This window comes from Schistocerca piceifrons, chromosome X (assembly GCF_021461385.2).
Source record: "Schistocerca piceifrons isolate TAMUIC-IGC-003096 chromosome X, iqSchPice1.1, whole genome shotgun sequence".
Taxonomy (NCBI): Eukaryota; Metazoa; Arthropoda; class Insecta; order Orthoptera; family Acrididae; genus Schistocerca; species Schistocerca piceifrons.
Window position 1 is genome coordinate 71,801,659 of NC_060149.1, and position 18,141 is coordinate 71,819,799.

General features: G+C 38.5%; 1 protein-coding gene across 1 annotated transcript in view; it reads left to right on the forward strand.

Moving 5' to 3' along the window:
- Window positions 1-1,746: 1,746 nt before the first annotated feature.
- The window catches only part of LOC124721892 (protein Daple), a 181,339-nt gene continuing 164,944 nt past the window's right edge, over window positions 1,747-18,141 (forward strand). Inside the window, exons 1-2 of the mRNA XM_047247044.1 lie at window positions 1,747-2,275; window positions 10,577-10,665. Coding sequence (XP_047103000.1) covers window positions 2,222-2,275; window positions 10,577-10,665 — 143 coding nt within the window. The 5' untranslated portion in view covers window positions 1,747-2,221. The remainder of the gene's footprint in view (window positions 2,276-10,576; window positions 10,666-18,141) is intronic.

Consider the following 18,141-nt stretch of genomic DNA (forward strand, 5'->3'; position numbering starts at 1 on the left):
ACCTTGCGGGCAGGTGTTCAAGCAGTTTCTACAGGGGTTTCATGCGCCAGTGTCTTGATGTAACCACAGAGGAAAAAGTCCAGAGGTGTGAGATCTGGTGATAGCGCTGGTCACAGGACAGCACCTCCACTTCTAATCCAGTGATGAGGCTACATATTGTTCTGCTGCTTGTGGACATTAACATCGATGTTGGATGGTGCACTGTTGTGTTGAAACCACATTCTTTCGTGGACAACAAGGGGTACAGTCTGCATACACGAGTGCAATACATTCGTTGAGACTGGTGCTTGTGGCTTTGGACAATTACTATGAGCGACATTGTTTTTATGTGGTGTACACTGAGTACACCAGTAAGACAATAATTGTGCATTTCCGACCATTGGTTCCCTATCTCAGTTCAATATGTTGAAGCCCACTATCACCTGTTTCAGTTTGACTCAAAAGGTTTGCGATACCATGTATAATGTAATTGAATGGGGTCAAAGAAAAATGAATTAATTAATCAAAAGTTTGCAGTGGCTTGACTATTGTTATTATGTTGTTATAACCTAGGATTTTAGATATTAAAGCAGCAAAATCAAATTGTTGCATTGTGTAACCGGTTTTGATTGTCATAGTAATCGTTTCCTGATAGTGGCTTGTAGAACTTACAGTGACAAGAGAAACTGGCTATACATTGCAAAAAAAAAAAAAAAAAAAAAAAAAAAAAAAAAAAAAAAAAATCCAGGACTACATGTCCAAAGCGACTACAAAGAATAGAAAGAGCTATTGAACTGTTGTAGAGAAGGCAGATACTGGACTGAGATGTATTCATATAATACTAATGTGGAAACTACAGAACCATCACGAGACCGGGAGCAATGAAGGAAAATTTAACGACCCATCGACAGTGAAATCACTCAGAGACAGAGGAAGAAGTTCGGAGTAGGGAATAATGAAGAAGGAAATTGCCTGCACCCTTCACAAATGATCCATTCCAGCTTATCCCCTGGAGCAATTTAGAGAAATAGTGGAGAACTTAAACCTCGGTGGCTGACCGGGGATTTGAACAGTCGGCTTCCTAAATATGAGTCTAAAGTACTAACAATTGTGTTACCTCCCTCGCTTGTTCCTAGCCCTGAATATTTCTTGTCAAACTCGATCTGACTTGATTATATGACACCCTGCTACAGTGCACATGGAATCTCATAGGAGTGTTTGAGTGATGTCATTTAGTTATTAAATTTTACCCTCTGGATTTTTTGTTTATGATTTCTTTGTCAGTTTGACTTTAGAAACTGTGAAATCAGTAATACACAGATGAGTGATTTTGATGGATCGAGGTTTCTATGAAGTGTCTATAGCCTCTTTCACGAAACCTTTGCACCCTGTTTTCTCTTTCATGTCAAACAATGATTGTTGAAGGTCTTAAGAACACTATTATTTTATACCATGCTGTCATAATATTTATGTATTAGCCACACAATCCATTCATTTCCCAGTCTTTCTTTTTATAATTATGCTCGTTGTCCTTGCTTTGTTGTGGGAGTTACGTATTTCATCTACAGGCAACCAAAATACGACATATTAATTTTTTAAGTCTTTCATGTAACCTGTATTTGCTAAATTGTAATGCATACGTCCAACTCTACAAAACGTGTCGTTTATTCTTATGTGGATATAGAATCTGTACTTTATTATTATTATTAAACGTCCGATATAATCATCGATTGCTACACATCGATAATACCGGAAAAGTGACTGGTTTGTTGTCAACTGCGGAAACTGTTGTTGTTGATGTTTGCAGTTGTCAGTTGTTCATATGGATAGGAAATACATTAGTATTATGGCAGTAGCAGGTGTAGTGTATGTGTGTTTTGAAGCAGTAGGAACTACTGTCTAGACGGCTTTTCGAAAGAACTAACAATGAGGGTGCTACAGTAATAAAGCTGTCAAGTTGGACCATTGTAATACAATGTAGGAATTGAGAACAGTGTAATTTTCTTCCCGATGAACATGTGATACGAGTAACTCAGTAGTGTGTTATTGAATTGAGACTGGAAATGCTTACGGGCGTTAAGCCCGAGAAGATCTAATGCAATTTCTTTTGTTTTGTGAGAATACGTAAATTTGCAGTGTGCTGAGTCTTGTAACATAATGATATCAAGACTACTGCTATCAAGACTGATTCTTCACAGTTCTCACGTGTAGGAGAAACAGCACATGAATAAAATTCCCCGCCATGGCTACATCAGTAGAGCTGGAGGAATTCATGTCGGCACCGCTAGTGAAGTGGGTTAGTTTATGCTTCTTATAGTATGGTTAATATGTCTTATCATTGTTACTCATTTACTGGCCCATTTAATCTTTCCTGTACATGTGTTAGTGACAGTAAATAAGGTAAACTCACAAAGCTTATGCTAGGAACTTTTCTGACAGGAATTTGGCTGTGTATCTGAAACTCTGCGTCTTGTCATTTGCAACTTTAATCATCACAGAGTACTTGGATGATTATATTTACATGTGCTTTATATTAAATGTGGAAGCACGTTGTGATGTGTGGGGGCATGTGCTGTAGCAATTGCAGTAGTGACTGTGCCTCTTATTTATGCAGATTAAAAACATTTGTTATTATACTGATGTTTTGTTGGTATTCATAAGAAGGGCGTGCATATACACATTCAGCACACCACTGCAGAATTGAGTAATTATTTGTGGCATGTTTTCCAGGTAGAGGCTATGGAACAGCTGTGTCGAAATCTTCATATGGTATAAGAAAATGAGTGTTGTTTGGATAAGCTTCCTCAGAACCTTACAAATTAACTTTGAATTCGGCCTATGACTGGAACATATTTTGAGACCAAGAAAGCTGCAGTAAATGAAATGGAAGAAAAGATGGTGGATTTAAGTGATATGATGCATATGTCTTCTGTTTGCCCAACTTTTACTGATTATTTACAGATGGCATGGGGAAGGGGAGAGATGGTCCAAGGAATACGGAAAAAGGTCACAATCAACACATCGACTGCTGTAGGGGGAACGAGCAGTGCGCACCTTATTCTATAGTGGTACTACACATACACTGTGCGTCCCGTATCTATACAAATGCTGAATGATACACAGAAGGAACAAATGCTTAAATGTTTTGGGAGATGTTAATTTTCAATAATGATACTTACTGGTACATATTTTGTATCAGTTCTGAAAAAGCAGTGTTAGATGATACTGTTGATTATTTTCTGTGACTGTTTTCTAATGAAGTTTCTCCAAGGAATTGTAGGTATCTCATGTGGTGGGCCTCGATTTGCTTCATGACATATTTTGAAACAAACAAACCTGACAGCTCAGCTTCACATTCACCACATACCATAATGGTTACAAAAAGCTGCACTCAAAATTGATATTATTAAATCTGTGATCTTGGTAGTGGCCGGGCACAGATCCCCTGCTGCCCAAAGTCTTCAGACTTCTACCAACGAGGGAGCCTAGGGACCAGGAAAATTTTGCAATTTAGTAACTGCTGTTTGTCCAACTTTTCTTGATTCTTTGCAGAGGACCTGCATTGTCCATTGAGAAAAAGATTTCTGCAGAGAGCGGTGCTTGGGGCAATGACAAAAAATTTGTGAGCTGTTTTTCTCAAAAAGTTTGCAGTTTGGGTATCAGCTTCAGCATGTAGATACAGCTAGCACAAGATGACAGATGTCATTTTGTGTTGAAGAGTTGGAGCAGACTCGGAGGTGGTGTATCAAAGTGCAAGTCAAATTCATAGAACTGAGTATGTGAGACTAAGAATAACACTCAAGTCTGCACTGCTGCAGATGTGGCAAACTGCAATACCACTGTACCTTGCAAAAGGGTCATTCTATGTCAGTTCAGCCAGGTGCTCCAGCTCATAGTCTCAGATTTGACTAAAATTCAGTACACTAATTCTACAGTGTGTGGAACACTCGTGTACAAAGTATTAGTTTCCCCTGCGAATTAGTTCCAGAATTATGACTTGTGAAAGAAGGTGGTGTGACCCAGAAATTGCAACCCGCATCTGGCAATCTATCTTCAGACCCAACTTCAGGTCTTAATAACTTTGGAACTATTCCACACTGTCCAGTGAAATTTTTACAACCCAGTAACATCCATTTAGAGAACACACTCCATGAATCAAAATACTAACAACATATTTCTGAGGGAAAATAAAAAATTCCAAAATGTGATTTAAAAAATGTAATATGTTAAAAGCTTAATGTGGCCTAAACACACACAGAACTCATCATGTCCATATCAGTCACAGAAACTGAGTTACATGCACACGAGAATACAAAAATTTGAAAAATTACCTGAAAAACATGGATTTTCTAAGTGTGGTAGCACAAAAGGGACAAGTGATATCAAAGCCAAATTTCGCACGGGCATAAGTAGACTGTAATGATATATATCTCAAAATTTCAGCATGTTATTACAAGACATCTGTGTACAATGGAAGTTGACAGATGTATTTGGTGATGTGGCCATTGTTCCACAACACAATTTTGTAAAAACATATCGTAAACTGTTCTGCCTCTTCTTATCCTCTCCCACAATTGTTTAGTCACTAAGCAACAACATATACAGGGTGTTACAAAAAGGTACGGCCAAACTTTCAGGAAACATTCCTCACGCACAAATAAAGAAAAGATGTTATGTGGACATGTGTCCGGAAACGCTTAATTTCCATGGTAGAGCTCATTTTAGTTTCGTCAGTACGTTCTTCCACCTACGCTCAATGGAGCATGTTATCATGATTTCATACGGGACACTCTACCTATGCTGCTAGAACAAGTACGACACAACATGTGGTTCATGCACGATGGAGCTCCTGCACATTTCAGTCGAAGTGTTTGTACGCTTCTCAACAACAGGTTCGGTGACCGATGGGTTGGTAGAGGTGGACCAATTCCATGGCCTCCACGCTCTCCTGACGTCAACCCTCTTGACTTTCAATTATGGGGGCATTTGAAAGCTCTTGTCTACGCAACCCCGGTACCAAATGTAGAGGCTCTTCGCACTCGTATTGTGGATGGCTGTGATACAATATGCCATTCTCCAGGGCTGCATCAGGGATTCCGTGCGATGGAGGGTGGATGCATGTATCCTCGCTAACAGAGGACATTTTGAACATTTCCTGTAACAAAGTGTTTGAAGTCACGCTGGTACGTTCTGTTGCTGTGTGTTTCCATTCCATGATTAATGTGACTTGAAGAGAAGTAATAAAATGAGCTCTAACATGGAAAGTAAGCGTTTCCGGACACATGTCCACATAACATATTTTCTTTCTTTGTGTGTGAGGAATGTTTCCTGAAAGTTTGGCCGTACCTTCTTGTAACACCCTGTAGACAGATTAACACAACCTATCATTAATGTTTACTGCACCTTAACTGTTAAAAACCAGTAGATTGTGCTTCGAACAGAAGTTCTCCCACGCTTTAGCTACTGTACTCTGTACATTGAGTGGCAAATTGTACTGTCTTCCTGACACTGTGGTAGTAACTGGAACTGTCATAAGAATACGTTCAAAAGGAATCCAACACCTGTCTGCCAAACGTGGCCAATGAAAAGATCTTTCTGATCCTGCTGGTGCCATGAATTTCACAAATACATCAGCTTCTGCTTCACAGCACTCTGCAACATATCCTAAGTACCATTTGTCATCATAAACAGCAATAACATTGCAACCTGGTTATATATTGGTGCTTTTGCTTCTGAATCCTGAGTCAGACACACTGTGAAGACACATGTTGTGCATGAACCTATAGTTATAACTGGACAGTCTGCTCATCTGCACATTGTCAGAGTCCGCTGGAGAGAAGTGATCATGGCTCCTTGTGCCTGCAGCAGTTTTAACGTGTTCTAGTCTGCTTTTTAGCAACTCTTCGACTGATTTCACCTCAGCTTTCGAAACATAGAATGATTGTATGCCAGAGATATTTTTCTGTACCCAGATAAATAATTGAAGAGGTGTTAGAATGTGACCTTCTGTAGGGTGCTGCAGATTAGTTCGTGATGCTATGCACTTGATGGTAGCACCAATACCATCATATACATTTTTGCCATGACTTGTTGCGAAAAAATTCCATTCTGCGTGAATCTGAAAATCATGGTAATACATGCATAAATTTTTGAGATTTTTACAGTTTTTGTACTGAATAGCTGCCCCATCACTGAAGTATTTTGCAAAATGTATGTGAGGCAGCTTGTTTTGCACATATGCCATGACAGTGCGAATGTGAACATGAACTGCAATGGCATCATGAATTAAACAGTCACTAAAAACGCACAGATTCATGACAGACACATCACCTGATTCACCTCTATAGTAAATTGCAAATGGCTGGAGAGTTGCCTGACTGTTGTCCCAATATATCCTTGGATGGCATCTTGAACTATAAATGCATAATATTGAGAAAAGTCTAGTATTACTATAATTTCATCTTGTTGCAAATTATCCTTACAAAACTGGAGATAAGCCGATTGTGCTGTTGCTGTGAAGCTGCGTGTGGTCAGTTTGTCCGTTTTTTGACGACACATTTCAGCAAAATCTTCCACTGTACTTTGCTTTGTTTCAAGACTTGTGCGATCCATGTGTGTCCATTGTTCATAAGAAACAAGTTCCTCATCCGTAAGGAGTGCACCGTACAGTTTGTTATTCATGTGTTCTGCAAGATTTGCCTTACCAGGACACTTTTCACACCTGTGTATCATGCACTGGTAGGAACTGATGTCACACAATAGCAGCTTCATTGCACCTTTGTAATCCAGACCAGAATCCGTTATAGCAACAAACATCAGCTTAGCATTTTGATGGTCTCACATACACAAACATTGTGTGTGCCTCTTGCACTTAACTGGCACAACCCATTTTGGCCGAAGATTGAAAAAAGATGATAAACCTACTTTGGTATTGGGATACTTTTCCTTGAATTCTACGTATAGTTCTGACACGTACATTTCCCATTTTCACCGTTACATAGTTTTTTTTCCAGGCATTATTCAGCTGTAGTCACTATTTTCATAAAACTCCGACACTAGCACCTTTATTTTTGAACTCAATTGCTTACCCTGAGCCTGCTGAAGTTGTGGAAGCACTCCTTGTGTTGCTTTTATTTTCCTAGCTTACTTTACCGTATATGTAGAAACATTGAATTCCTTTACAGTGTAGTCAATAGACCAGCTGGAAGGTGCAAGGGTAAGAATAACTACATTTTTCTGGCGTGTGGATATGGCACATTTTCCTTTCAAATCATGCACAATTTTGTCCAAATCACAGCATTTCTGGCATGACTTCTGTTCCTTTGGAGCAGATAGTTCTTCATCTTCCACCATTAGTGTGTAAGCTATTTTGTGTTTTAATTCCATTTGAGCTTCTTGTAGTTTTCCTCTACCATAGCTAGGCCTGTCTCTCTTCCCAACTTTGTGTGTCTTCATGGGAGACAAACCAAGAGCAGTCACTGAAGTATTTAATTGCTCATCCGCTGTGGCTGTAGGTGGCTGATACTCTTCATCACTGTCATGTAAATTATCAGAATATTATTCATTTTTTAGCAGTGTAACACACCTGGAACATAACTTTTGTCCTGGTTTCATGTTAAGTCCCATACACTGATTCACATTCAGTACTGATTTTATATCAATTTCTCTGAGGCTACACTTCACTGTCTTCTTGTGAATCCGAAATGGATCAAAACAACTTCTTTGTAGGAAAGAATACTTATCCAGAAACACTTTCATATGATGATAACAAACACTAAAGTTTCCTGGAACTGTACTTCTTGTGCCCACAGGGTGTATTCCAGATCTCCATAGCAACAAATCTTGGTCCGATTCATCCAGATCATACAGTACAAAGCGAATGCCACATTTTGTTCCATATGTTGTTTTATGAGATTCAGATGCTTGTGCTCTACCAATACTGCAACTTGTTTGAACAGAAGCACCGCTAGTACACTTCTGCCTCCATACTGACTTTCCACAACAGTAATGACCAGTCTGACCTAGAATCTTAAAAACATGAGTAACCTGTAATTGTTGCTTGTTTCCTTTGTTGTTCCTGCCTAACAATGACTCATTCTGTCCCTGAAAACTACCATTGTTTAACTTTCTGTTGCCTAATGGTTCCCAACAATTGCTGCAGCTTTATCTGAAATAAGCTGTCTGCATCATCACTATTACTTGCTAAATTGTGTTAAAAGAAACGTAACCAAATACATCTCTGTCAACATTTATTGTACACAAATGCCTTGCAATAACAAGTTGAAATTTTGCCACATATTATATTATGGTCTACTTATGCAGGGTGTGAAATTTGGCTTGGATATCACTTGTCACTTTTGTGCTACCACACTTAGAAAATCCATGTTTTTCAGGTAATTTTTCAAATTTTTGTATTTTTGTGTGCATGTAACTCTGTATGACTGATATGGACAAGATGAATTCTGTGTGTGTTTAGGCCACATTAAGCTTACCACAAAAAAATGTATACCCTTTTTGAGTGAATTATATTTGGCATAGAGGGCACCTACAATATGTACCTTTTAACATATTACATTTTTTAAATCACATTTTGGAATTTTTTATTTTCCCTCAGAAATATGTTGCTGGTGTTTTGATTCATAGAGTGTGTTCTCTAAGTGGATGTTACTGGGTTGTCAAAATTTCACTGGATTCTGTGGAATAGTTCCAAAGTTTTAAGACCTGAAGTTGGGTCTGAATATAGATTGCCAGATGCGGGTTGCAATTTCCGGGTCATGCCACCTTCTTTCACAAGCCATAATTCTGGAACTAATTGGCAGGAGAACTTAAAATTTTGTACATGAGTGTTCCACACTTGGTAGCATTGGTGTGCTAAATTTCAGCCAAATCTGAGACTATCAGCTGGAACATTTTCTCAAATTGGTTGAATTGACATGGAATGAGCCAAAAACAGTTTACAAAAGCTGTTTTTTTCCCTGGTAGTAACTCTTGGTGTCACTCCACAGAATTAGATGTTCTCCTTTTTGCTGTAATCAAACACAGAACGTGTGTTAAAATGTTACCAAAGCTTTTTGGTAACTGGGTGACATGCTGTAGTATACAACATGGGGTCAAGAGGAATGTTTGACAGGAGTAGTCAGCTTCGGCCAGTGCTGCAAAGTGATGCTAATGGCTACTGTTGTGTAACTTTAACGTGAATATATTCACAGTATTGTTGTTAGCTGCTGAAGCCAACACAAAGAAAGACTGATTGTGGTGACAGGTTAATCTGTTGTGTAGCTTGAGGTATAGGTTAGGTTGGAAGGTAATAGTTTGATTGGGAGTTGGTGAAGCCAAAGAGTGATCTGTAGCTTTGCGTGAGGTCTGGGGTAGGTTGTAAGGTTACTGTTTAATTGTGTGGGGACTGAAACAAATGTGATACTAAAAAACCTGGCCATGCTCACAGACTGATCTATAGTTTACTCTGTTTCAAAAGATTGCCAATAACATCACATTACAGTACCCGCATTGTTTATGGCATTTGTCACACATTTCCTATGTCATTGGTCAAAGCCAACAACTGGTGTTGAACATTCCTCTATAACCCAGCAAGTTTCTTTTTGGAACTGAGTAATTTGTGATATAATAATCTATGCCTGTTGATTAACATTCATGTCTGACTGAGACTGAAGAATTTTTGGCTAGAGTGTGCTTGAAAATTTGATTATGCTGATAAACTATCTAGGTTGCAAGGTGGTGATATGGTAGTGAATTGGGGATGCCATTGAATGTGAACGCAAAATAAAGGCCATTAATTTTCTTTGTGAGGATCCACATCCTGTAGATACTTAGATTAGATTCAGTTTTTGTTCCATAGACCCAAAAATGAGACGATTCTCATGGATGTGGAAAAAGTCAGAAAATATAACATAAAACATTTGAATATAATACTCACTACCCTGATCATGTGTCAGGAGATTGCCAGAATAGGTGAATACATTACAGTAAACTGGGTGTAAATGTTCTCTATTCAAATTGTGTGTTTTGACCATAGGCTAAGTCATTTTCAGGAATACGCAAGATGTCACATATTGCGATTATCGAATATTTTTACTCTGCACATACAAAACCGGACACATTCCATAGTTATGTTGGGAATGAATCCACATAAATAAGTTACAGTGTCACATGTGGCACGTTGGTAACTGTAATCTTAAGTACTGCAGCTTGACAGCTCACAGCAGCTGTTGCAAAATAAAGGTTTTGCTAACAGACTGATCTGTAGTGCAGCATGTTAATGTTGGTGCCATATTTTATGCACTTTTCATAATTGAAACTAAAACTGCAAGATAAATTCAGGAAACCGACCTTAGATAATTAAGAATTCTCCAATGAGTATTTTGATGCATGTCATATAAAGTATGAAAAATCCAAGAGGGTCCACTACAGAACTTGTACTGTGTTTTTCATTGAATAAGATGATTAGTATCAAAATGTACATATTTCTAGTGTTTAGAGATAAAGAGGAGACATATTTTTGGATAGATAATAAATCAACATTTCAGAATAATGCTATTTTTAGCCATTTTGTTAGGTAATCAACTTATTTTGTTTACAGTTTTACTCATGTCTTGAAAATGAAGGACGAGTTCCCAATTATGAAGAACTGGTTGATGGTGTTGTGCTATATGAAGTACTTCTACAAATGTAAGTATGTCTCATTTTGGTATATAGAGGATGAACTTTGGAGAATTTTTCATTGACCAACTCTGCAGTGTCTTGTTAGTTCTTGAAACGGCACTAATGCCACACCTGCTTTTTGTTCTTATTTTCTTCATTATCTTTCTTTATTATGATTTTTTATCTTATTGTATTCCACCTGTTTTCAGACATGTAAATTGCTAGTAGTTCAAATCATTTTATTGATATGATTTCAAAGTACGTTAGGAAACCACAAAAAATTCTTTGCAGTTCACCTTTTTGTCAGCAGCCAGAATCGCTAAAAATGTGTTAATTTCTTTGTAAAAAGGGCGTCATTGGGGGTAATTAATAATAAAACTTACTTATATGCTTTGTGGAGCATTGTTGGCCACGCTCTCTATAATGTGTGATGGGATTGCCCAGGGATATAATGATGGTTGGGTTCAGTTCATGAAAGAATAGTCTGCAGGAACATTCTTTATCAGTGACTTTAAGAATTACTCGTGTCTTAATCTAACCACAATTTGGTAATGTAAATACATTTGGAGAAAAAAAAGACACTCACCAGTGTGTTGTAGAACTGTCACTCACTTACTGTGGTGGTGAAAATTTAAACTAATCTTTCATGTCTCAATTAACCTACATCCACATGATGCTCTATATATTTTACAAAATGCTGAAGAGTAATAAACAAAGTCTTAATAACACAAACAACAAAAGTTTTCAATTTTTATGCTAACAATACATTACCTTTTTCTGCACCTCTCGTAGGCTACTATAAAAATCCTTCCATTCACTACATGAAACTTATCAGCCTACTGGTATCTTCAGTAGACACAAAGTATAAATGTCTGTTGTGGTTCTATTCATAACGTACACCCTGATTCATTGTATGGCTACAGTTAGGGGCCATTGCTGTTGGAGGTAAAGATCGTAATTTAGTTTAGTGGTTGTAAATCATTCAGTGTGCCACTGCACTGATGTCTTCTGAGTTGTTAATGAACTGTTCATTACTTGTCATTAATAAGTAGGAAAGTGAAGTAACAATAACTAATTGCACATATTTTCAGTAATTATTAATAATTCCTGATCACAACATTTGTGAATAGTGAAACTTATTGACAGATTAAAAGGAGAAAAAATACATATTGTGCAAGCCTGTCTTTGCACTCCTGTCTTGGACTTTTTTGTTATTGCTCTACCTTCTCCAGATGAAGCTGTGTCAATGTCTCTACTTTCAGGAAAGAAAGTGTAAACTGTTAATTTTTCCACACTTCTTACTTTCTGCAGTTTTTTTGTTTTGTAGAATATTGGACAAATATCACTGTACACAGTACATGAGTCTGACTGTGGCTGTATATCTGTCTCACAATTGTACATCTGTTTTATTATCAGTTACAGTGGTGGATATTGATTTTGGTGGGCCACAGTTAAACCAGATGATAAATTCCAGGCACTGAGCATTCTTTGATTCAGACAATATGATATCCACTGACAACTTTGTGAAATGAAATAGACTTCAAATAGGTGGAAGTAAATGTAAAACACACAGCATGACAATGCAAAAAGCCTTCAGTAGGTGCTGTAACAAAACCGTATTGTAAGACCTCTTCCAAAAACTTTTATCAATTTTGAACAAATGTGCAGTTTGCCACTGGCACAGATATTGTGGACCAGACAGATGTTGATACAAGAACTGAAACAGACAAATGTTAATTCTGCCACAAATATTCCCTCAAAAACGTCAGCAGAAGTTGTTAGCATACAGTTGCCATACCACTAAAATGACTGAGCGATGTGGCACAATGGTTAGCACACTGGACTCGCATTCTGGAGGATGACGGTTCAAATCCACATTCAGCCATCCAGACTTATGTTTTCCGTGATTTCCCTAAATCACTTCAGACAAATACCGGGATCATTCCTTTGAGAGGGCACGGCTGACTTCTCTCCCCATCCTTCCCTAATCCAATGGGACCGACGACCTTGCTGTTTGGTCGTCCCCCCGCCCCCCTCCCCCCAAATTAACCAACCAACCACTACAATGAATGATGTAAATGAAAAGCAGCTGAATTTGCTAAATCTGAAATTCCCAATTTCCAGTGAAATCCGTGGCTTATTACATACAACTATATGAGTTACTTCTTTTCATATCAAATTTACATAGAATCCACAGAGTTTTATCAGTGATTGGAGAAGAGCAACAAAGGTAACAACTGACTTACAAAACTACCATCCTGTAACACTCACCTCTACTTGTTGCAAACATCTCGAACAAATGTTGACTTTGAACATAATGACTTACCTGGAATAAAATAACCCTATTCACAGCAGTGAGCATGGGTTCCATTAATGCCAGTTGTGCTATGTCAACTTGCACTCTGCACATGATATTTTGGAAGCTGTGGTTAGAGGAAGGAGCAGGTGGATTCAACTTTTAGTAGACTTTTAAATAGGTTTTACTTTAGTATCACACTGATGCTTAAAAGTACACATTATCTTCACACTTCAATGGTGTCATACTTGGAACATACTTAGCACATCAGTGCACTACAGACAAATTTTTTGATTAGTGGAATATGTCGGTCTTAAATCTAGTGTCATGCATGTGGACTGCTGAGTTGCTTTTGAAGAGAGTGGAGTTCTTTGTATTGAAACAGTTATGAGAAAAATGTGTTGAGAAGCAGTGAGCAGTGGTAAGTATTCCCAGCTGGCTAAGTGGTTTGCATCAAGAGACTGTTAGACCAACTCAACTAATGATTCTAATCACACTTTACTGAGCAAGAAAAGAGTTACCACAAGAGAGAACTCCATATGGCATGATAGAATGCAAAATAAGCTTTCTTTGTGACCGTTTGGCCTCCAGAAATAGAGTGTACTCTTAATGCAAGTGCAGCTTTCTTCACAGTTTGAAGTAAGTAATGTTTCCAGTGTAGGCATGATGGACGTGGTAGAATTATGGGCAAATTTTAAACACATTGTAACTCACGCATTGGACAAGTATGTGCTGAAAATGTGGGTTACGGACGGAAAAGACCCACCGTGGTTTAACAGTACAATTCGGAGAATGCTCAGGAACCAAAGGCAGTTGCACTTGTGGTACAAGAAAGATCGGGAGAATGAGGACAGGCAAAAGTTAGTAGAGATTCGTGCTGCTGTAAAAAGAGCAATGCGTGAAGCATTCAACCACTACCACCATCATACCTTAGCAAAAGATCTTGCTGAAAACCCAAGGAAATTCTGGTCTTACGTAAAATTGGTAAGCGGGTTGAAGGCTTCCATCCAGGCACTCACTGATCAGTCTGGCCTGGCAACGGAAGACAGCAAAACGAAAGCTGAAATTTCAAATTTAGGATTTGAGAAATCTTTCACACAGGAGGATCGTACAAACATACTGCCGTTTGAGTCTTGTACAGATTCCTGTATGGAGGACATAGTGATAGACATCCCTGGGGTTGTGAAGCAGCTGAATGGGTTGAAAATAAATAAATCGCCAGGTCCTGATGGGATTCCAATTCGGTTTTACAGAGTGCTCTACTGCATTGGCTCCGTACTTAGCTTGCATTTATCGTGAATCTCTTGCCCAACGTAAAGTTCCAAGCGAATGGAAAAAAGTGCAGGTGATGCCTATATATAAGAAGGGTAGAAGGACTGATCCTCAAAATTACAGACCAATATCCTTAACATCGGTTTGTTGCAGGATTCTTGAACATATTCTCAGTTCGAATATAATGAATTTCCTTGAGACAGAGAAGTTAATGTCCATGCATCAGCACGGCTTTAGAAAGCATCGCTCCTGCGAAACGCAACTCGCCCTTTTTTCACATGATATCTTGCGAACCATGGATGAAGGGTATCAGATGGATGCCATATTCCTTGACTTCCGGAAAGTGTTTGACTCGGTGCCCCACTGCAGACTCCTAACTAAGGTACGAGCATATGGGATTGGTTCCCAAGTATGTGAGTGGCTCGAAGACTTCGTAAGTAATAGAACCCAGTACGTTGTCCTCGATGGTGAGTGTTCGTCGTAGGTGAGGGTATCATCTGGAGTGCCCCAGGGAGGTGTGGTAGGTCCGCTGTTGTTTTCTATCTACATAAATGATCTTTTGGAAGGGTGGATAGCAATGTGCGGCTGATGATGCTGTGGTGTACGGGAAGGTGTCGGCGTTGAGTGACTGTAGGAGGATACAAGATGACGTGGACACGATTTGTAATTGGTGTAAAGAATGGCAGCTAACTCTAAATATAGATAAATGTAAATTAATGCAGATGAATAGGAAAAAGAATCCTGTAATGTTTGAATACTCCATTAGTAGTGTAGCGCTTGAGACAGTCACGTCGATTAAATATTTGGGCGTAACATTGCAGAACCTATATAAGGCAACAAGTGTCTGATGCAGTTGTTAGATTGGTTGCTGCTGCTACAATGGCAGGTTATCAAGATTTAAGTGGGTTTGACCGTGGTGTTATAGTCGGCGCATAACCATTTCACAAGTGTTCCATGAATATGAGGAATTTGGTAAAATATCAAATCTTGCCTTCAATAAATGTCAGCGTGCAGACCATTCAACGAAACATCATCGAAATGGGCTTTTGGAGCTGAAGGCCCACTCGTATACCCTTGATGACTGCACAACACAAAGCTTTATGCATCACCTGGGCCCGTCAACACTGACATTGGACTGGAAACATGTTGCCTGGTCAGACAAGTCTCGTTCAAAATTGTACCTAGTGGATGGACATGTACGGGTATGGAGACAACCTCATGAATCCAAGGACCCTGCATGTCAGCGGGGAGACTGTTCAAGCTGGTGGAAGTTCTGTAATGGTGTGGGGCATGTGCAGTTGGAGTGATATGGGACCCCTGATGTGGTTAGATACGACTCTGACAGGTGACACGTGCATAAGCATCCTGTCTGATCACTTGCATCCATTCACGCCCATTATGAATTCCAGCGCACTTGGGCAATTCCATCAGGACAATGCAACATCCCTCATGCCCAGAATTGCTACAGAGTGGCTGCAGGAACACTCTTCTGAGTTTAAACACTTCCACTACCCACCAAACTCCTCAGACATGAAGCATATCTGGGATGCCTTGTAATGTGCTGTTCAGAAGAGTACTGCACCTCCTCGTACTCTTACAGGTGTTTGAACAGCCCTGCGGTATCCATGATGTCAATTCCCGTGAGCAGTACTTCAGACATTAGTCAAGGTCATGCCATGTTGTGTTGTGCCACTTCTGCGTGCTTGCGGGGGCCCTACATGATATTAGGCCGGTATATCAGTTTCTTTGGCTCTTCAGTGTATGACTGCCATAATAGGTTGATTGTAGCATAGACCAAGATATACATTCATCATTCCAGTAACCTACTTGTATGTCTTATTTCCAATTTTGGTGAAAATTCTGATTTTGTGGTTGAATCTAACCTAATAGAACAAAATACTAGTGAACTTTATGTATGAACCATAGCAAATTGTGAACAAGCATTCTGATTGGCTAATGGCTGCTGGCAACTGATGCACAGTTTATTGCAATCACTTCCCATCTTTCAACACATGAACTATACCAACATTATTTCAACACAGCAGCTGCCGACACTGTAAGTGCACTTTTACCAAATGTCTTGTGGGTTTTTGTGGCTAGTTAGTTAATTAGTAACATGTTCCATGGATTTTCAACAATATATCATAATAATGTGGAACAAGTCGTTATAGATTCACATTGCAAATTATTTTGTACATATGGTTACATTCTGAACATTTCTATTTTTTTTATTAAAAGGAGGAAAAATACACACAGATGTGAGTTAGTAATTTCTGTCCACCACCTTTTACACATTACAATAATAGTAATTCTTCTATGGAGTTGTCAAATAGAAAGTTTCACAGTTTGTTATCAAATTTTACTTTGCTGTATCTCAGACTTATTATATCACTGGGTAAATGATTAAAAATTTTTGTTGCAGCATTGTGCACCCCTTTTTGTGCTAAAGACAACCTTAATGGGGAGTAATGAATGCCATTTTTCCTTCTGGTATTGTAATTATGTGCCTCATTGTTTCTCTAGAACTGTAGTGGATTATTTACACAAACTTCACGAGGCAATAAATATAATGTGAAGCAGTAGTCAGAATGCCCAACTCCTTAAACAGATGTCTACGAGATGATCTTGGGTGAGCACCACATAATATTCTTACAGCACATTTTTGTGCAATGAAGTCTCTCTCTCTTAAAGATGAGTTACCCCAGAACATTATACCTTACGACATTATTGAATGGAAATATGCAAAATACATCAGCTTACTGATTGGTCTCTCCCCAAGACTTGCAATGATTCTGAGCACAGATGTGGGTGAACTAAATTGTTTTAGGAGTTCTAAAATGTAGTTTTTCCAGTTTAAATTTTCTTCAGTATGGATCCCTAAGAACTTTGAAGTTTCCACTGTATTTAATATTTCCTCACCATATGTTACACTTATCATTGGTGTAGTACTTCTAGACATGCAAAACTGAATATGTTAGATCTTTCTAAAATTGACGGTGAGACTATTTGCAGAGAACCAATCAATGATACCTTTAAGAACTTTGTTTACCATTTCTTTTGCTTGGATTGATAACGATACTAGTGTCATCTGCAACAAGAACTTATTGTGCTTGTTTTATACTAGACAGAAGATTGTTTACATATATGAGTAACAGTAATGGACCGAAGATTGAACCTTGGGGAACCCCATATGTGATTTCTCCCCATCAGAATTATGTCCCTGGACTATATTGCTTGAATTACTAAGTACAACTTTCTGCATTCTTTTGGTTGAATATGACATTATCCATTGGTTGCCTATACAATCAATCCCGTAAAATGTTACTTTATCTAGGCAAGTACTGTGATTCACACAGTCAAGTGCCTTAGTGAGGTCACAGAAAATACCAACTGATGCTGTTTGATTATTTAATGCTTGTAAAATCTGATGGGTGAACAAGTAAGCTGCAGTCTCAGTAGAGCAACCTTCTGAAACCCAAATTGTGATTTGCTAGGGATATTATTATTGCTAAGGTGGGATACTATTGTAGAATACATCACTATCTCAAAAATTTTTGAGAACGATGTCAGCAGTGAAACAGGTCGGTAATTATTGACATCTCTCTTATCAACTTTCTTAAAGAGGGGTTTTGTAATGGCATATTTCAGCCTCTCTGTAAAGATGCCTTGAGTTAGTGATGCAGTACATACTTCAAATAAGACTGGGCATATCATATGGGAACAAATTTTTCATGCTGTATTGGAAACACCATCGAAACCGGATGAGCTTTTATTTTTGAGAGAATGTATAATTTTCTTAATTTCAGAAGGAGAAGTTGGTGATATATTCATATGATTGAATATTATGAGACTTAACATTTTCAACATAATGCTGTGATTTCGCCCTTGGACTGTTTGTCCCTAAGCTTTTTACTATGTTTAAGAAATGATTGTTT